This window comes from Aulonocara stuartgranti (genome assembly GCF_965226115.1).
Source record: "Aulonocara stuartgranti genome assembly, chromosome: 18".
NCBI lineage: Eukaryota > Metazoa > Chordata > Actinopteri > Cichliformes > Cichlidae > Aulonocara > Aulonocara stuartgranti.
Window position 1 is genome coordinate 15,632,413 of NC_138954.1, and position 22,071 is coordinate 15,654,483.

Here is a 22,071-nt window from a genome sequence, read left to right on the forward strand (position 1 = left end):
TCAAAAGACACTGTGCTGCAAAACAAAAGAGTGTGGATTGAATGCTTGCCCGCCCCTGAGCCCATCCTTCACCACTCTAAGGGGACAAAGGGGAAGTATTCCTGCCACTGCCACCTGAGGAAAGACAAGTCACATGACCAGCATTAATGGGAGATTTTGGGCTTTCTGGGCTCTTAAATTTGGAAGGGGGTAGGGAAGTGGAGCTCTTCCTCTCTTGGATTCCCAGAGGAGTGCCGGAGCTTTGACTTAGCTGAGTCAGCAGTTGCCGAACCCTGGACTGAGCTACAAGAGAATCATTTGCCTACACTTGTATCTGCTCCATTATATAATCTAATCAACCTGTCTAACCAAGTGCATGCATGACTGATGGAAGTACATAGGATGCCTGTCGTTACACAGCAGCTCAAGGCTTCAACTTTAAGAATGAAGCGAGATCCATCAGATGTATGAGCGGACACGGTGCTAATAACCCTGTTATGATGACAAAACAGTCCTATACTGTCAAAAAACAAACAAACAACCCCCAAGTAAGAAAACGACAAAACCGCCACATGGAAATTCCCGTAACAGAATACCCATTTATACTAGCGGCAAGTGGGCTACCTGTCAAAGGTGTTACAAGTTGCACTTTTGTTTGCTATGCATTTGACAGTCTGCCGGTCTCATTTCCTTATTAAAACCCCCAAACCTTCTTTCGAAACCTCCCCCTCTTCCTCCAAATACTACTCCTACTCCCCAGGGCTACCTGCTGAGCCCTGAAGTGCAAATCAGTGCTAGTGAGGATAGCAGATGAGCTAAGGTCATTCATGGCTTTCCAGTGAGTCAAACAAACAAAGGCAAACATTCCAGTTGAATGCCATTGCTGAAGTCAGCAGCAACAGAAAGAAAGACGTTGAGAAAGAGACAGAGCAGGGCTCAGTGCAGAGAATAGCCCCAGGGTCCGTTTGTGTGTGTGTGTGTGTGTGTGTGTGTGTGTGTGTGTGTGTGTGTGTGTGTGTGTGTGTGTGCGCGCACGCGTGTGCACATGCACATTTGTGCGTCGTAGGAGATTATCTGCGCATCTATAAAGTGGGGTGAACCAAGGTTTAAAGCCTGGTGTGACCAGAGGGAACGGGGGCAGGGTCTTGGGCAGGAGGAGGGGTGGACAAAAGGAGCATTTGGGCAGATGAAGAAGTCATCATCATTAAGCCACTGGAGGTTTACTGTCCAGTTATAAAACTCATTTAAAAATTAGGGGCTAGGGGGTGCGTGTGAAAGGCCAGCAGGGCTGGAAAGGCCTGCGAGGGTCTGGAGAGAGGTGTATTAACTCGCTGAGAAACTGTAGAGCTAATTCATTAGGGGACAAGCGGTCTTTGTGTTAACACTAGCTTGATTGGAGTGGTGACCTTGCCACACACTGTGGCCCAGAGGAAGAGTTTAAGGGCAAGGTATTTAACCTTAAACTAAATCTCAGCCATGGACAAAGGGCCAGCATCATTTCGTGCCGAAGGTCTGCCAAACTGATAACTAATGTAACGCAAGTGGAAAACAAACTCAAAAAGTGGAAAACACTGTATACTACAGCTGTTTGTTTATAGAAATAACTACCGTAATATTTTAGCATGCTCTTTATAGGATATAACTGAATATGCATCTGAAACTGTTGACTGATTGGCTAAAATTGATTATTCACTCAAATATAAATTAATCTGCAACAACATTGATAATTGATAAAACTGCTTCTTAGAAGAAAGAAAGAAAGAAAGAAAGAAAGAAAGAAAGAAAGAAAGAAAGAAAGAAAGAAAGAAAGTGTACTTTATTGATCCCCGTGGGGAAATTCCTCTCTGCATTTAACCCATTCACTCAGTGAAGCAGTGGGCAGCCATTGGGCACCCGGGGGAGCAGTGTGCAGGGACGGTACCTTGCTCAGGGGTACCTCAGGGTAGCTGTAGCTTCCGATCATGGGGCCGCCACTATCTACTGAGCTATCCCTGCCCTTAGTGGATGATAAACTAAAACTTTATGGACTTTTCTCTGTTTGCCTGATAAAAAAACAAATTGTGTGACTAATAATCGCCACCTTTACAGACCATTTGTTGCCGCTCAACAGGAAGCAATATGCCAAATGTAGCATATTAATGTGGATTAATATTTTTTCCAATTGATTCGGGAACTTTAGTATCACCCGTCCTCCCAGTTTTGATATCAGTTCCAGTAAAAATCCAAGCGAGATGCATAAAACTACACTTTTTTTGTCATTAAGGAACTGTAAATGAAGGACACACTTATGAGAATGTTCTACAGCCTTTATCAAGCAACAAGTCCAGGCACTTTGATTCTGTGAGAGACTGCACATATTTAATTTTCTATCATTTACTAAGTAACATGTCAAATTTAAGTTGCTGGGCATCTTTTTCATGAGCCCACATAAAAACAAATAGTAGCAACAAACGTTTAGACTTTCAGGAAGCATCATCACTTGCAAAAAATATCTGCCACCCTCTAGATTATGTAGCAGAAGATTTTCCCAGCTAGCATAATCGAATGAAAGTGAAGGACAAGCGAAAATTTACAATGCTGTCCATGACTGTGTAATAAAACAGGAGGCCTGCTAGTGAACCCAATCTGCATTTTACAACACTGCTGGGTTGAACGCCAGTTCACCTAAACTGAAACAACAGGGAGAGAGACACAGGACCCTAATACATTTATAGACTTATTCAGGGAAGCCATATTGAATAAGGCAACAATAAGTTCTATTGCATACTGTAAAGCTGTCACTGGCAGCAGTCAAACACCGGTCAATGCTAAAGGGCAAGAGGACGAAGGACACAAAGATTTGTTGCTTTGAATTTAAAGTGGTTATAATACATTCTCTAAAACATCATTTTAGAGGACTGGAAACAAGTCAATCATTCCTGACCTTGCATAAAAGAGAGAAAATAAAAGCTTTTTATAGTCAAATTCATGTAAATAGCCATATTCCATGACTGGCCTTTATTTCATCCAATTGAGCCTCTACCATTTTCACAGCTACTTCTAACATCTGGTCTGAACACAATGGCTCATTTGAGATTAGATCTTTGATAATGGTTGACCAGGCCTTGTCCTGGCTATAAAGTGCTGTTTAGACAGCCCTGTTTGTTATGGGGTGTAAAGGGAGATCCATGGATCATGGTGAAAGGGCCAACGCTATCAAAACATTTACGCTTATCAGATGACAAACCAGCAAAGGGGTCATGTTCCAGTTCCAGGAGCTGGCCTGGGCTGCCCTCCATCCTCCACGCAGACCAAACATCAGTCAAATGGAGGTGCTGAAGATGTGAGAGACTTCAGAGGTGATCACTGGAAAGGGCCGAGTATTGTTTTACAACAAATTCATTCCCACAACTTGAAACTACATCCTACATCATTCTACAACATATGCATGTACCTGTAGACTATACTTTGGAAAATTAAACTAAAAAACTACTGAAACTGAAATGTACAGAAGAGAATAAGAGCCACTGGAAAAAAAAATTTGGGGGTCATGACCCCCTTTGGATTCTAAGACAAAAAACAAACCAAAAAAAGTCAGCATTAACCGATACAAAGTTCTAACTTTAACCCAGGAACTCAGACTTTTTCAGTTAAATTTATCCTCATAATTTGTACTTTATTCTCAATTCTAACTTTTTACAATTCTAAAAGTGATATTTATGAGAAAAAAGTCACAATCCTGCTTCTTGTTCTTTGAATTCTCAAAAACTATTTTTTAAATTTAATTCATTATTATTATTTTAAACAGAGGTCTTCATCTTTTTTCCAAATGAACTGCTGAAAAATTTGTACTAGGTATAAATCTACCCAAATTCATCTTGACGATTGATAAAGTAAATAATGAAAAGAAATTAATTGTCAACCTTTCTGATAATTAATCAACTAACTAATTTTACAAGACTCAAAGTTCTAGTTAGAGTTTCTCAGCTGTGATGCTTCAGTTCCTCGACTATTTAAATATGTTAAACTGTTAAATTCAAAATAAGACGGCTGTTTGAGGTTTAAAAGACCGAATCCATGTTCTTGTATTGACAGATAATGATAATAATGAAGACAACTGGCAAGTTAAATAATAATGAAAATAATTATTAGCACTCCACTAAATCTATCTTTAAACCTTTCCCCCCCTTTAAGGACAACTCACTCTCTCAAAGGTTCACACATCCAACACACTGACTTAATTTCAGCACACACTCATGGAGAGCACATAAGAAAGAGGTCTGTTGTGTTTATCAGGCATCCAAAGAGATCCACTTTTCACAATGGGACCTCTCCTTTCTTTTCCTTCCTGAAAAAGATCTCGGCCACCTTGAATCTATTTGACTGACAGCATGACAAAGAGGCTTCTTAATGTCCTGGAGAAAGAGCCTCCTCCTCTTTCCCTCTAAACTTCCTTACAGGGCGATCAGCTGTATCCATCATACCCCTCTTCCTGACCCCAGGCGGAACTGCTGCATCGGCAGCACCCCACCCCCGTTACCCCCTCACTCTCTCGCCACATCTCCTCCATTCTCCACCACCCTCCCGATTAATAGGCACCAGGTTGCCCTCGGTGACGGGACACACACTTAAATCCCATCAGTCGTCCTTACAGCAGCAAGAGCCGCAGCATCAGCAGGACTCTTTTTGTCTTAATCGGACAATGGAAGCAGTCCAGCCTTTGTTTGGGGCTTGACCCTGCACACAAACCGTGCCGATTTGAAAAAGTGACAGTAAACCTATTCAGAGCTGTTATCACTTCATCCTGCCCAGGGTCCCTCCACCAGAGGAGACATTTTACCAGCCAAGAGCCTCTTAGTAACTTTGGTATGTGAGATTTAAAAAAAAAAAAAAAAAAAAAGGTTTTACAATCATTCATGAAATCAACCTTGTCAGTAAAAGAACTACATAAAGACAATCTGAATGAATTTTAAAACTTTCTACTGTAGACAATACACGCCTCAATTGCACTACAAGCACAGCTAAATGTAGTTTTAGAATTCCCCTTTGCTCTGATATAGTCATTATAGGTAAACATATAGTATTATTGTAGGGTTTATATTACAATATAAGGCATCTTGAGGCGACTATTGTTCTTATTTGACACTGTATAAATAAAACTGAATTTAATAGTCAGGTATTTTGTACTTTTCTAAATTAAAGCCTGATATGCTGCAAGTGTTTTGTAAAAACATTCTGACATGACAAATTAAAGGAAAACCCCCCCCCCCCAAAACATTTCTTTAAATCCCTTAAAATTATTATGATCAGCATGCTTTGGGAAAAGTTTTTCTTTGAATAGGGATGAAAATGTAATAAAAAGTCTCTAAAACATGTTTTTGTGTTAAAGCGAATGCACAGATCTACTTATAAAATAGTCTGTTGAATGTCTGCATGTTTTATTTCTGGCTGCACTCAAGCTGAAATTGTGCCTCGCACAGATAATGGAGAAGAGAGAGCGAAGGTGCTACAGAGAGTGAGAGCGAGACAGAATGACCTCCACCTCCACAGAGGAACGCTGAGTCCTCGCAGCACATGGCTGGGTCTTGGTCACCTTAGCCTTGGACGGGCTGCAACAGCCAATGGTATAGCCTTCTGCTACAGTCAGCCCTCTCCCACACAATCCTGGCTGCAGGAACGCTCACTGACCTTGTATTTCAATATGAAAAGGGAGAGAGAATGAGTGAGTAATGTCCTGTTTGGGGTCGTGTTTGTGTAATTAAGGTTATGTGTGCGTGGGCAGCAGCATTTTTTGGAAAAGCATCTATGGGCTAAGGCAAAGATGCTGCCAAGGTGACGCGGGAAATCTGGCTGAAAGCTTGAGTGTTTCCAGCTGCTGTTAGCATACATCAAGTTCTCTCACATTAACAATTATACACAAATTATACACATAGAAAAAAAAGAAAGAAATGTGCATCAGTGTTGCAACTCCAACATCTAAGAGAGATTACACCAAATGGGTTGTTAAAATGATTTTCAGATGTCAATTGGAGCAAAAATAATGTCATGATTGATCAGCCCAAACCAATAAGCAAAGATTATTCACACAGCTACAATTTTCACAGCTGGATTATTAAAATAAAATTAAATGCTACTTTTAGCTGTTCTCTTATTCACAAGAGATCTGATTGGTGTTTGATTTGGTGCTCGTCCTGACCCAACCCTAAAAGCAACTGTGCTACCTCGCAGAAAAGACGAGGTGAATGTGTACATCACTGCAGTGTGGAGCCAGCAAATTGGTGATGGTCAATTAGTTTTCTATTCCACAATCAGTCTTAACAATCACAAGAAAGACCTTACACAAAACCTCCAAACCCACACAGACTTAGATTAAAAAAATATGTATAAAGTTCAGCAAGGCTAAGAAAATCCACTTTATGTGTATGTGTTTGTGTAAAACATGTTTTGGTGTTAAAGTGAATGCACAGATCTACTTATAAAATAGTCTGGTGAATGTCTGCATGTTTTATTTCTGGCTACACTCGAGCTGAAAATGTGCTCGAGTGCTGAACAGCGAGCTGGTATATGCTTTAGTTCTGCAGTGCACCTAAGACACACACGCATGCACATGGTTGGATGGCCAGGCTAGAAACATTAACCAACTATAAATGACAAATTATTTATTAGACTATGCTAATGGACAGTTCACAAAGTCCTCAGTCTCTGTGACCTCAGCATAAACATATAGAAGTTTTTAACATCATTTAACTGAATCTGTGGTTTGTTTTACAGGACTGGAAACTGATTACCCCAGCACTTCCTTAGCCCATTATTTTTGGCTCTTGTTCCGCTAATGTGTGCATACAGAAATATAGAGAAAACACTTTGTGATTGTGCCCCACTGCCCTCCCCGAAAGTGTCCTCTTCACTCTGCTAATATCCCTGTGGGATGGATAATCACTCTCTCCCTCTCTGAAGCCCTCTCACCCCCCTCATTAATTTTACAAGGTGACAGAATAACACGTGAATTAGTAATCAGTCATCAAAGGTCCGCTGGTTAAACCCATAAATAATTCCATACACCCCATTTTCTCATATTAAAACTGGGTTGAATTTTTGACACAGGGTTCCTGCAATTGTTTCACAAGAAAAGCCTTGCTGGGACAGAAATGACTTCTGTCTTACAGAGCTTTTAATTTGGAAGAGGACACAGGAAATTCACAATGCAGCAACAAACAACATAGTGGCTCAAAAGTACTAAAATATGAACAACTTATTTGATAAAATTAGTCCTCGGAGAAGCCCTATAATCTAAATAAAAAACAAGAACCAGTTACAACTGAGTTAAAACAGTCTTTTTTGATACTCTTTACTGTTACTGTACCAACAATAACAGTAAAGAGTGATGCTAGTTTCAGCTAGCATTAGAGGAAGCTAGCTCATCATTAGCTACCCGACTCAATTACATTTTTAGCATTTCAGTACACTACGCCATGGTATACTTTTACCTTTGTTGTTGATCCAGAAGGTAATCGTCGCCAACTCCGTCCTCTCGTTATAAATTGAAAATAAACCAAATGGCTGAAAGTTGCAGAGCAGTTGAATACAACCTGGGTAAATAACTAAAAAACTTTTAGCATGCTAAACTGAAAAATTGAGACTTCAAGAGGAAAAATTTATACCAACCTAACCCACTGCCTGTGTGTGTGTGAAGTATTTTTTTTCTTGGTCATAAATATTAACAGGTCAGTTTTAGCCTACTGAACGTCTGTCAATCGAGTTAAAGCATTTTAAACAACATTAGCCGTATAACAGTGCTTGCTAACATAGCAAAAGCTCACATTTTTGAGCCAGCTAATATTAAGCGATCTTATTTACTTTTTGGGCCTCGGTTGCAGTGGGCGTGGCTTTCAGAGTACCACCCGACCCCTGGCCTTTGTCTCTAACGGCTCTCTCCTGATCCATGCGGGTGATTGCATTTTATAGACTAACTCCGATTGTTTTATTTCCTCATCTGGAGGGGAAAAAAACAGCACTACACCCAAACCCATTAACACTGCAGTTAAGAGACACACTAATAATCATATGCAATGCTGTATGCCATTATAGCTGTTGTGTCACATAAAATGTGACATGCAGTCAAAAACAGAGCACTTCTGTATGTGTTAAATGGGCTTGGTGGAGCTGAGGGAGTAATAAGAAGAAAATTTTAAAGCTAAACTGCAATGCCAATCAAAATGTAAAGCAGTAAATGCTAAAAAAAATAAATCTTTTGCTTGCTTGTGTGAACAGAACATTCAGACAGATGAAGTGAAATTGCTTTAGTTATGACATAATATAGTGTTTTAGACAATCGCCTAAAGCCGGTTCGATCCCAGGTAAAGATACAAATCCTTTTGGGGTTGTGTGTGTCAGGAAGAACATTCAACAACAAAAAAATCTGCCAAATCAAACATGCAGAGCTACCCGCTGTTCTTTCATCTCATTGCAATGGTTCAGGCTCAGGTTACTTTATTTGTACCCATAGGTAGATTTACTTTGCAGCAGTGAGTCATCTATACTCACATTTTCAGCAGAGACACAGACACATGTAGCAAAGCTATGATATGTTTATCTGACTAATGGCTGCTGGAAAAAAGCAGTTTTTAAACAGTGTTGTTCTGTTCAAAAAGTTGTTCAGAAGGAAGAAACTGAAGCTCCTTATGCATTGTCAAGTAAAATTTAAAGTGTTGCACAAGGATGCTGGGCTCAGCTGTGGCTCACCAATCAGCGTCTTAAATGCAGACCACAACCTACTGAGTGGATTTCTGCCAAAGTCCCTTGCCAGACACCAAAAGCACCTCCAGAGATCATGTTTCCATGCTATTTTAGCAGGACGCAGTTGGGCCAACATACTATTAGACAGGAAATTTTAATATGTGGACAATTGGAAGAATAGTGTCATAACTCAGGCAACTCAAGCCTTCAAACGTGTTGATGTTGTGAAAATGTCTAATCTTTTACTAATCCTGCCCAAGTAAAACTGGTCTGTAAAGATGAAGTAAATCAAAAAAGAAAAAAAAAAGATTTAAAACAAGTGACATCAACAACTCTCCCTTTTTTAAAGTCACATGCTTGTGCTGCCAGCACTTACTTTATTGCCCCTTTAAACTAGAAACACTCCAGTTTATTGTTATGAGCAAAAACACAACAAGATCATTTTATCTGGAGGATTTGGAAAGCAAAACCGTAAATTTTCCTTCACAGTATTGTGCTGTGATCCAGACTGTGGCACAGCACATGCTGTGATCCAGACTGTGGCACAGCACATGCTGTGCTCTTTAAAACGAACATGAAGCTGCTGGCTGAAATTTCTGTCTGCAGGTACTGTACCGCTGGAGCTGGCATCTGTGCATGGGCAGGGAATACAGCAGTACACCCTGTGAGAACACACTGTTCCATAACACTGCTGTGCAAGAAGGGATTCTCCGCTGAATGCTTTCGAAGTTTCAGTGGCAAGAATGAGGATATATTATGACTGAGTGCTCTCAGTGGAGACACACGCACAATTTGCGCTTCCTGAGTTCATATTGCTGTAATGGAGTCCACAATAATCTGAGAGATTGATCTTAAAAAAAAAAGGAGGAACAGTGTAGACATGAGTCTGTACTTCGTGCCACAATCCTACTGTGATGTGATTTGCAAGACACAACCTAATTTCTTTTTCCAAGAGTTCAGCGAGAGTCTCTCCTTCACCTTGACATGCCATCACTCCCCCACAAACACGTGCATGAACTCCCGCTTTCATGGTGAACCTTTGACACACTTCCTGGCGATTGACTCGAGGGCACAACCAGCTCGTTTTCATTCATTTCTCGGGGTTCATGTGCAGATGAAAAGAGCGTAAAAGTCTGGATGATAATATTCTGTAACTGCACCACAAAAAGGAGTGTATGAATAGAGGTTGAGCATGGTAACAGGAGGCTTAAATAAACTAAGGATTAGGTTCACTAAGTCATTTGGTTAGTCAAGCACAAAATCCAGCAGTGACAGATAAGAGCCTGCCCTGCATGTCAGAATCATAGATAACAGGACAACAGGAAGTGGTGTCTACTGTGGTTGCGTAGCAGTCATGCATAAATGTACACACACACACACAGACACACCACCAAGATTAGCATCATAGATCTCCTTTTGCAACAAAGAGCAGGATGTTCAGCCCAGCGTTTTTGGCTGCACCTCTACTAGTGATGGGTCGTTCGCGAACGAAATGGCTCTTAGAGCCGACTCTTTGAAGTGAACGACGCGAGCCTTTTTTTTTTCCTTTCTCTCACCCTCTCTCTCGCCCTTTTTCCGCTAAACTCCGCACGCGCGGCCTGTACTTTGCGCTGGGCAGAGGGGGGAGGGGCGTTAGTTACACTCGCAGTAGCACAGGAACAGAGCCAGAGAGAAAAAGAGCAAGGGACAACAACATCACATTAGAAAGGTATAGTAATCATCCACTATTTTCAGTTGCAGATGATAAAGGATTCAGAAATCATGCCGGCCCATATGACAGAGAATGTGCATTTTCTTTTTGTTTTTATATTTTAATTTATATTTAATTGTGTTGTGGTTTGCAGTGTTTTGTGTTGTTTCACGTTAAATTTGTTTAAAAGGAAAAAGCTGAAAATTTAAATAGTTAAAAGTTTAAAATGTAAATAGTTGTTTTTTGTATTATATGATTTATTTATTACATTTTATGTGGAGTGAATAAATAAAGTATATTTATGGTGGCCCTTAGAGACAAAGCACGTACAAACTCCTAAGCATGTACAAACTCCAAAACGCGTAAAAACTCCAAAACGCGTAAAAACTCAGACGCACTTACAAACCCCGAAGCATGTACAAACTCCAAAACACGTAAAAACTCAGAAGCATGTACAAACTCCAAAACACGTAAAAACTCAGAAGCACGTACAAACTCAGAATCACGTACAAAAGACAACAGAAGTGCTCCAGGATGCTAGGGCGCAGTGTTGAGCTTTTGTTACCTAGTGGCTACACAAGCCAGGAAGTATCAACAACCGGATTTGGTGTGTGGTAGTAACAGGTACAAGAACTTTTTTTTTAAATTATTTGAATAAATATGAGTGCTTGTCTATAAATACACAAACAATACACACATGCTTTCAATTGTGTAATTTAAGTGATCTGAGTAGCTCTGTTTTGGAAGTTTAGTTAACGCTAGAAATGTGTTTTGGAGTTTGTACGTGCTTTTTGGAGTTTGTATATGCTTTAGAGTTTGTACGTGCTTTGTCTCTAGGGGCCATATATAAACATATATAAATAAAACCACTTTTTTTACATTAGTAATTCTTTTTCTGCATAATTTTATATTATTGTTAATGATAAATTAATTAAAGCAACAAAACAACCTGAAGAGCCGGTTCGGAGCCGAAAGAGCCGGCTCTTTTTAGTGAGCCGAGCCGAAAGAGCCGGATCTCTAAAAAGAGCCGGAAATCCCATCACTAACCTCTACATTTTACATGTCCTACATTCTTGACTATAAGTTCCTTTCATCCATCCCAAAAAGCCAGATCACTCTAGGACTGAGAGAGAGGAAAAAAAAGGGGGCATTCTTTCAGCTCAGAGGAATTTCATCCTTACATCGTTTCCGTTTCCCCTTTGCTCCTGAGCAGGCCGTAAACACTGAGGTGTGAAGCAGACTCTCACCCAGAAGCACAAATTCATGCTGAGGGGATAACGTTAAACAGTTAATTATCTGCATTTTATTTAAGGGGTGAGTTAAATTAAGTTCAGCCTAAGGCTATGTCCACACTAGTGTTTTTAGTCGTTGTCAGAGTTGTGTGTCCACATTGAAACGGCCGAAAACGCTTACGTTCCAGTACTGTGCATGCGCAAAAGCGAATGAGAATTAAAGAACTTGAACAAAAGCTATCTGGAGCATGTACAAACTGATATTAATCTTTTTTAGGGCTGTCAAAATTGAGAGCAATCAAAACAACTGCTGTATAATGCACTCCACTATCTTTGTTTAATTGGTCACATGACTGCATCACATGACTAAAATGCGTCATCGTTTTAGAAAGTCTGCGTTTTCGAGTGTCCACACTGTGACGGGACAGATCCGTTTTGAATGTTTGTATGTTTTCGAGAGCGTTTTCAAAATGCTGCGTGTTTCCCTGGGGAAAAGGCCGTCTCAGTGTGGACGGGAGGCCAAAACGGAGAGAAAACGATGCGTTTTCAAACAGAAACGCCTACGTCCACACGTACACGGGTATTTTTGAAAACGGAGATTTTCCGTTTTCGTTTTAAAAATAATCCCATCCACACGTAAAGGCAGAAATGAAGGAAAACGCTGCTAGGAACATGCCAAAGCAACAGGTGGCGATATATTCCTAACCGTGCAGAAATGTTGGCCAATCAGAAGTCTCGAAGCCTCGGTGGGAAAAAGTAACAAAGCTGGGGCATAGAAGCTAGTGATGTGCGATACCACTGATTTCCTTTCCGATCCGATACCAAGTAAAATTCAGGGTGGTATCGGCGATACTGATCCGATACTGATACTCTGTACAAAAACTTAATGTTTCATTGCATTTCATAATACAATATATAATTGTATTATGTAATTGTAATAATAACATAACCATATTGCTTCATAATGATTAGAGGACATCAGACAACTTGTTTTTATTGCTTAATAATGCAGAATAATCATATAGAAATAAATAAAAAAAACTGACGTTGTGCGCTATTTGAGCATGTTGCCTGCCTGCAGCACTAAAGGACTCTGCGAGAGACGTCTGTTTCGCCCTAGCAGCACCTGTCCCTGTCCTCGTCTTCAGTTCGCCTCAACATAAGCTTATCATATTCTGTGATGTGATTTACTCCGGGGTGTTTGACGAGGTCAGTGGTGTTGCAACAACAACGTGTCCACACAGGACTCTGTTTGCGCTCAGCCATTGTTGTGAGTGTGCACGCCAGGGGCTGCCACACATTTATACAGCCGTATTCCGCATATGACTATGAAAGGCGTAAGAGGAAGTAGTTCCTTCCAAATTAGACGATCCGAATTGTATAGTTTCTTTCCACTGCGTTCATTTTAATGGAAGAACTACAAATTTAACCCAGAGTACTAAAATATCGATATTATAATATGAGAATCGATTCTAGAACATAAATTGCTGGTATCGGAAGAATCGATATTTCAGTATCGATCCGCACACCACTAATAGAAGCAGAACCAAGTCGTATGTGTGGAGGGACAGTAATTGTGTGTGTATATGTAAGCATTTAAACACTGCAGAGAGTAAAATTAACAGTAATAGTATTGTAGAAATTAATTTCACCGAAACAATAACGTGGCGCACAGTGTGACATCAAAAAATGCGCACACCTTTGACGCTCCGTTTTTCTCGTCCACACATAAATGCAAAAACTGAGTTTTCAAAAATATCCACCCTGGCCGGAGTTTTTAAAAATCTCCGTTTTCAGTGACCAAAAACGCCGTTTACGTGTGGACGAAAGGTACAAACGCATAGAAAAACCTGCATTTTCAAAAATACCCGGGTACATGTGGACGTAGCCTAAGTTTTAAATTAAATTGCTCTGGATTTTGATGCCCACTTAATTTTTTGTTCATCAAACCTTATAGTGTGCTACTGAATACGTACAACCCTCCTTTGCCATAAAATCCCAGGTTTGGCTCTAAATAAGTACTATGTACTAATTTCTGTTTACGTGTATGACAATAGTTGGTAAAGAGAGAAGAAATGTGTACTGAAGTAAATAAAAAAACAGATATAATTGCTCAGTTTCCTGCAGGTGAAACTAAGACATAACAGCTGATGGTGGAGGGCTTAGAGGAGGAAGCCCTCCCCCGGTAGCGGGATCAATGCACATAAATGGAAGAGGTCACAGACCTTTGACATCTCCTTTCAGCCGGGGGAGGGGCACAGGCCTTTGTGAAATTAGCTTTAATGATCCAGTTGTCAGGCGTGTCATACACCAGCATACAGTACATACAGTTTCAATTTACAATTTTAGGTCTTTCCTCTTCACACTCAGGTTTTACACATTTAACTAATCCAACAGCAACAAGTGTCAGGTTTGGATAAAGAAAAGTGATATTCTGTCTGCATCCAGCTGCCTTGTTTCTAGCTTCATCACTCCCACTTCTTTTTTCACCCTTTTCTCCCATCTCTTCCCCTCTGGAGGCTCACCAGCTCTTCTCAAACCTTATTTGTGCTTCTCCTCTTCTTCCTTTCATGATGCATTTTTCAAGAGACAATCATTAAAAAGGAAACATGGAGGACCACTTTCTACAGTGTTTGCTGTTTCCATGGTTCTGCAGAGATGATATTGAAAAATTAAAATTAGCAAATATTCACTCGGATGAATGAGAGCTTCAAAACACACGGTGAACTGTTCTTTCTGCTGCTTTTTAAGTGAATAGAATGGGAGACAGATGTGATTCTCTGCAGAAGAAAGAAAAACATACAGCCCTTACGTGGCCCCTGTAGTCTGAATATTTGCTTTCATTTATTTAGACTCACAACATTACAAGTGAACACAGTGTTCCTGGCATTCTTGGCCCCCAATAAAAATAAACACAAAGACAGGTTAAAGGTTTACGAGCATCCATGTGGAACACGTTTGGCTTCGCACATCATGGCTGAGATGCTCTTTGAATTTTTATGTTTTGCTGAAAAGGGCCAGTTAATCTTTGATATACAGTGACATGGTAAGGTTAGCTAGTCACATCAGACACAGTTACTGCTAAAAAGCACTAAAGAGATCTCATTAGGAATCAGAAAACATCTTCTTCTCCTGAAAGTGAACCTCGATTTATCTGTAATTTATTTGCATTTACCAACAAGTATTTTTTTTGTAGGAGATCTGACCTCTGTTTGCAAGAAGTGGGACGTAATGCTTCTTTACGAGGGAGGGATGGAAATTTACTGCATTTCCAGCTTGTAGTCACACTACAGAACAACATATGTGAGACAAATGCATTAAATTGAATTTTTCTTTAATTAAAAAAGCTACAAAATAAATATAAAACAATATCAATTAGCTTGAACCTCAAACAACGGCAACAGTTAAGCTGCCGAGATATTAATGCAGATGCAGTAATAATTTCAATAATACAAATAAATGTAAAAACACACATTTTATATACTGAATATTTTAACTTTTTATATTTTTAGGATGTTCTGCTGACAAAATTTACACACTTTTGTTTAAGTAAGCAAGTCAAATTTTAGTGCTTACTTTTTCTTGCTGTGGCACTGATGGAAACACTGATATTTTAATGAACTACGTTTTTGATGACAGAACAGGTTTTGGTGACACAATCGTATTGACAACACGGGATATGAGGATAAAACCTGAATAGAGGGTCATGACTCCTGCCTCAGCAATTTGATGAATGGCGCCTATATTGAGGACCACCTGTTTTCTGGGGCTTGTCACACTGCAGCCGAAGAAGTGTGAAAACAATAGTGCTGATCTCTTTAGTTGGGATTTTGTCCCTCGTGCCATCTGCACTCGTGATCAGAAAAGGGCACATTCACTGAAAAGTACTTCAGAAAGGATCAACAGAAACATCTGCTGGTTACCCCCGGAGGTGTTTTTGTGATCTCAAAACTGGTATCATGGATGATCTGATTTAGTTTCATTGATCAGTATATAAAATTTGCTTGAAGCCACCATGGAATCTGAATCCACTATGTTACTGATTAAATGGATAGTCAGTCGGTTTGAATCTTTTTGTTATGACAGTGAATACAACCCTCAGTGATCTGACAGAGCCCGGTTTATCATAACAGCAAATGAACACAAATCTTCTTTGTGAAGGAAAAAAAGAGAAAGGCACAAGGCCAACTGAGTAAACAACACGACATGAACACCAAAAGCAGAGCCCCAAAAATTACAGTGAGAGAATAATAACAGGAAAATAAATAAATCTGTTACCCTGGTGACAATTGTCTGAGCACGAATGGATGTGACATAGTCATTTATCCACAACCTGGTTAATTTTTTTTTTTCACAAGCGAAATGTCATGCTGCATTTTTGGAAAACCTCTTTGCCTCATAACAGGTTTCCAGCACAATAAAACAATGGATGAGAAGATGGGGAAGAAAAGGAAGGTAGACCAGCATCGTAAGGAAAGAAAAGGTCGGATAATGCTCCGCCCAAATAAGATGTGTTATTATTTTAAATAGGACATCGTTTGAAGGCAAACAGAAATGAGGTGCATCTTACTTAATTTGTAGTTTTGAACGATCCAATGTGCATGGTTTTATGAAAAAGGGAGGGAACCTTCAGGTGTTTAATGAAACAACAGTTTAGAATTTTTTAAAGCTTTACTTGAGACTGCAGATTAAAAAGTTAAGATGCAAAAGTCACTGAAAGCAAGCCAGTCAGAGCCTTCACAAAGCAACATGAGAAAGAGATATCTCCTTCAAGGCTAAAGAGAGAGACCTGTCCTAGTGCACGAATGCTGTCATGGGGCCTTAGTTATCTCCACCAAGATTAAGTCCCAATTGTTCACCAGGAACAAAGGCAGCCAGTGAGGAAACCAGCCCCCCAAGGGCCAGATGGTCAGCGCTCAGAGCCCCCCTGACCCCTCCATTCCTTGTCCTCTTTGACAGGGCTGCGCGTGCTCCACGCAAGACAGGCCACCCAGCTAATTGACAAATGAATGATTACTCATGTGATACTGTACTCATTTAAAGTTCCTGCTGTGAAGCAGTAAAAAATAAGCAGAACGTCTACTGTAAGCACCCCCGTGCATCTGGTACAGTGCCAAATGTGCTGTGGATGGAAGAATGTTGTAATATGCACAGGCTCCAAATAAACCTGCTGCTCACTCTTATCTGATATGACTTTATCTAAGCTGTTGAAGCTTGTTTCAACACCAAGCCTTAGGCAACTGTTACAGTATTCAGCAGACACACAAGTATTAGTGACCTGGCTCCAGGCATAGTCGGCATGGCTTTCCTAACAATGAATAATTACCAACAAGTACTGAAGCAATCACAGTGGATAAATGGACTGATTGCTAAAATGATCATGTTAAAGCTTGGCTGCACTCTCTCTCACACATCTTGTGGGGACATCTAATTGACATAATGCTTACCCTAGCCCCTTACCCCAATCCTAACTATGAAAAATGAATGCCTAACCATATCCTTTACCCTAAACCTAACTATAACCCAATTGTAACCCCTAAAACCTATAAAAAACAAACAAACAAAAAAACAACAACCTTCCAAGCTGTGAGGACAAGGATTATGGTCCAAGGGCTGTTGTTCCCCACAAGTATAGCAAACTTCCAATTTTTGGTGCCCACAAAGATATAAACACACACACACACACACACATACTGGTAAAGGTGAATTGGAAGGACAATTTTTTCAAACAAGATTTTTGCAACACTAAACGGACCCCCCTTTCCGCTTGTGCTAGATAGATGAAGTGCATCTTTAAAAATCCCATTTGAGTTGTACAACACAAATCTCACTTCAAAATTGTGAAAAACACACCAGAACTCAAAATATAAGAACCTGACAACATGGTGTAATAAGAGGACAACACTAATTAGGTAACTTGGCTCCTCCCCCTGACATGAACAGTAATTGTCAGGGCTAACTTTATTAACAGGACAAAGGCCATACACATACACAAACATGTATTTTGTGTGTATTAAAAGGGCAACAGGTGAATAAAAGGAACAAAGTGAGGACAAGGATTATGGTCCAAGGGCTGTTGTTCCCCACAAGTATAGCAAACTTCCAATTTTTGGTGCCCACAAAGATATAAACACACACACACACACACACACACACACACACACACACACACACACACACACACACACACAGAGAGAGAGAGAGAGAGAGCCAGCGTTTACAGCTGAACATCAATGACATCCCGATTTGCACCAAAACAAATTAAGGCCTCGAGGAAAATAAGAAAAAAAAACGCAGTTCAAACGCAAGCCTACCTTATATGTAACGCAGAAAGTCACATTTCCACGGGGATTGGGGTCCGTGTGTAAACTTGCGCTCTCCGGTTCCGACGCCAGTATCAACGTTGCTGCTGCTTTGGGCGCTCGGCTGCTCACAGCTGATCACAGCCGACGAAGCAACAACGTGACGTCAGGAAGCTACAGTACGTACCGTTTGGTTCAAATCAGCGGAAGTTCGGCTAAGGTTGTTCTTTGTGATCGCTTGTTTATCAAATGGGAGGAAAAAGGCAAAAGAGGTCGTCCAAAGCTAGTAAATGAATAGTAACCATCGACGACATGTATAAGTAGTTTTTTGTTTTTTGTTTTATTATAGTTTAAACGTGCAGTAAGAACTATATTAGGTACTACTAACTTTACGTTACAATATAGCGTCGACAGCATGATATTTGCTCGGTTGATTCGCAGATATAAGAAAAATAAACAGTTTGCACGAAAGACTAATGATAAACATGCCAAGAAAGTGAAAAGAACGAGTCAACAATCTCACCGAAACACGAACATACATCTACACACACCTGAAAATGAAGGTTATGTTTAAGTTGCATTTTTTTAAACATGCATACTTATACCTTTAGGTGATTGTATGGTGATTGCGCAAACTGTTCAAAACCTGCTTTTGGTTTTCAGATCAAAATGCTGTCAGATCCCTCTGTATGTACAAATCATTAATACACTGGGGGTACACGAAAGCATGGTCTTTAATGCTGCATAGCTTTGATAGATACTTCTGGTCATATAAAGGAATATGAATACGAAACATACGCGACATGTGGACTTTGCACCCCTTGTCATAAAGTCAAGCTCAATGGGCTTATTCAAGTTCTTGAAAACGAGTGAGCTCTCTCGATAAATTGTAAAACATCGCCCCCTGTCGTATGACATCAAGAAGAAGTTATTACGCAGTACAGCAAACAATTCTTGTGCAATAGATGCGCTTTTAAAAATGTGCAGCATTTACAGGAAACAAATGAACAGACATTAAATCAGAGAGAGAAGTATGTGCTTCACTGTATTCCAAACCTTTCCAGGCTGTAGCCTTGGTGGTTCTTGTTTGGCTCTTTTGGTTGTTCCTGGACATCCTAACCAATTTCCTCTCATCTGAGGGTGAAAGCCAAAGTCTGGAAGATGAGCCAAAGTGATGATACATCAGTATATTGGTTTGAACTGCAGATCTGAGTTTGCAGTTGTTTAGAAATAGCTCCAAGAGACCTTCCCAGATTATGTCTTTTAACATACTGCTGAACCTCAGCACCACTTATTAAAAGATTTAACTGAGTGTAAGTATATATTTGAGCCTGTATATGTACTCTTGACACTGTGTGGAGTAGAGAAAATCTAAAATAAATTAAAATTTGCGCACCCAAGTGTTTCTTTAGATGTATGCTGCTCAACCATTGCACCCTGGAAAAAGAACCATCCAAAGAAATAAGTAAAAGTTCCAAATTGCCATGACAGTTATGGGCAAGATGAGTCTATGTAAACTTTCATAACTGACTGTACATGTTAGTTATGAAAGAATAATTTTGAGAGTGTGTGGTTTTGTTGCACATAATGTAAGCCAGTGGAGAATAGATTAAGCTAGTTAAAGCTCAGCTTTAACTTAAAAATAACATCAGGAATTAAAAAAAATATATAGATTAGTAATAATATAATCATTACAATTAATAATATATTATTCTAATATATGCTGTTATTATTATTATTATGTAATTGTCATAACATTTAGATACGGTGTTTATAGTACTTCCTATGGATATTCGGATGAATGGTTTTGCTGTTTGTGTCGTGAACATTATTTTTTATTAACAGTCTAACCAACAGTATTTCTAAAAGTCTTTAAAAAAAAGAAAAAAGAACCAAATAGAATCTCTATATATCAACATTAAAGATAAATATTTTTAAACTTAATTTAAGTTTATTCTTCCTCGGATGGTAGATTTTCAGTGAGATCATAACGTTTAGGCAACTTTTTAACGTTTGGGAGCAGCAACGTGTTGCCTTCCAGTTTGTGATGTAGACTTGCGCATGCCCAGTACCTGACATTTGAAGTATCTTCTCAGGGGTGTTTGAACAGGAAGGCGGACATATTGGCGAGACTGTTGGAGAAAATCGGGCATCGTCTGCGATTGTTTTCTGAAAAGTAACACACATCAAACCCAATCTGTCTGTATTCCATCTGAGGGATAAAGCAGTTCGGACGGGGAGGCAATCGAGGCTCAGTGACAGCGCACGCAACGCTACGGATGGAGTGCCTTTAAACGTTGTAACGACTCCGTCTTTACACTCATCGAAATTTGGAAGAAGCAGAAGTTTTTTTTCCCACCACTTCTACTTTTGAGCTGTCAGATTGGTTTGTCATTTTCTGCAGGGGCCTGGCATAGATATGGGAACGGCACAGGACTAGCTTTCCAACAAATCGTGCTTTTTTTCAGACAGACGGTGCATTCACGTTTTAACTGCCTTTTGTTTGGATGCACCAACATTTTAAGCCCTTATCCTCAGCGGCATCCCACGGAGGCTGACTAATCTGTCGCCGCATTTATCTTTGCCACTAAAGTTGTTTGCCACTCGTACCGGGGACACATACTTCAAATCCGAAAATGTGGCTTTTGCATGTTCAATGCAACCTTAAAGCGTGTGGAAGCTCCAGGAGAACGATGTGTTTTCTTTGAAGTGCGGCGGAAAGTTCAGAAGAAGAAAGGGACATTTGGCTAGCTAGCTAGCTATCGCTAGCTGCTAAAGCTAGCTAGCCACTCGCCATTGGGCTGTTTTTGTTCATAACTCAACGTCGGGAATGAGTTTTGCAGCAAAAATGTCTGCTGGGGATACGATGGAGGCTCGATTTGAAAAGATCGATGCCATGTTGAAAGACCCAAAGTCAGAAATAAACACGGATTGTCTGCTGGTAAGTTTGTAGCATAGTAGCGGGCTAAAGTGGCTAACGTAGCGATTCAGCCAATTTCGGGGTCAGTGTAGTCCTTGGAACAGAAATTCTTTCCGAGACCAGCACACTTCATCTTGTCACTGAAGAATTGCTGACACAGAATATACAGACATTTAGTTAGCTGGAACACCTGTGCACTGGCATGTAAAAACTAGGGGTATTAATTTTAACACCTCCAGATACTTTACAAAATCGAAGGCAAAAACGCACACTATAATAGGGTGGAAATAACAATCTTTAACTGCGGTATTCTGCTAGTTTAAAATAAAAATAACGAATAATTGTAACGTAATGACTAATAAGCTGGACAGATGGCACAGAGACACACACTTCGTTACAATATTTTTGTTTTAGGCAAGTTAAAACCCATCAACTAGTGAGTTTCCTGCCTTGCGCTGCAAACCGATTGTGATATATATATTTTTGGTCACCAGTGTGCAGCTTAGACCATTTAAAAGGTGACCAGTTAGATGTGTTGTTTGTTTCAGCTTCATATAAAGTGATAGGCCCTCTTCAAGCCTGTTCTAACCTGCAGAGCTTCAGCTGCATCAGTACACCTGTTGGCTAGAGTTTTTCCTGGCTGCTTCCTGCCTGTGGATGACAACTCACGAAATGACTCCTATCTTAAAAGAAAGGCGGCTGTTGCCACGTGCTTCAGCCTGGAGCAACACCTTTATTGGTTTTTATTACGTGCAGCAGTCCCAGAAACTGACTCATCGTGGAGGGGATGTTGTTACGTCGAGGGTGTGAGGAGCGTTTCAGGTTCAGTGACAGCCGTGCTGCGTGTTTTCGCACGGATTTGCGTCTTTGTGACTAAAGGGAGCGGTTGTGCTCAGATGTTTGTTGTGGTAGAATCAAAATGAGTGTAGGTAATCGGCTGGGGGGACGGATGGACTTGCCTTGAATTTCCAGTTACTGACTTAAAACCTATGTTTTGGGTTTTCGTGTCTGACCTACTTTTTCGCCTTGGGCACACCACTGAAGTGGCAAGAAATAAACAGTTCCCATATTATTATGTATATCCTAATAGTTCTTGAGGCTACGTGGCTCTTTGATTGATTCCTCTTGACTTTATGATATAGGAGTGGACTAATTTCCTAAACAAATGAAGTAAGGAAAGCCCTATAGGAAAAGGGGCTTGTCCCAAAACCCCACCCACACATCCCAGAGTGT

General features: G+C 40.1%; 2 protein-coding genes across 14 annotated transcripts in view; one reads left to right on the forward strand and one right to left on the reverse strand.

Annotated features, from left to right (window-relative positions):
• Positions 1–18,137, reverse strand: part of greb1l (GREB1 like retinoic acid receptor coactivator) — a 47,162-nt gene extending 29,025 nt beyond the window's left edge. For 2 of the 11 annotated variants that reach the window (XR_014272801.1, XM_082513876.1), the window contains exon 1: positions 17,931–18,135. The gene's annotated coding sequence lies outside the window, so the exon portion shown is untranslated. Of the gene's footprint in view, positions 1–3,205; positions 3,260–5,500; positions 5,647–7,445; positions 7,519–7,623; positions 7,892–17,930 lie in introns of those variants that run through there. The other 9 variants (XM_082513888.1, XM_082513880.1, XM_082513884.1 and 6 more) reach the window with 8 other exon arrangements.
• rock1 (Rho-associated, coiled-coil containing protein kinase 1) overlaps positions 10,316–22,071 on the forward strand; it is a 41,024-nt gene continuing 29,268 nt past the window's right edge. For 2 of the 3 annotated variants that reach the window (XM_082513889.1, XM_082513890.1), the window contains exon 1: positions 19,997–20,859. In XM_082513889.1, the coding sequence (XP_082370015.1) occupies positions 20,749–20,859 (111 nt within the window). In that variant the 5' untranslated portion in view covers positions 19,997–20,748. Of the gene's footprint in view, positions 10,403–19,996; positions 20,860–22,071 lie in introns of those variants that run through there. The other variant, XM_082513891.1, reaches the window with a different exon arrangement.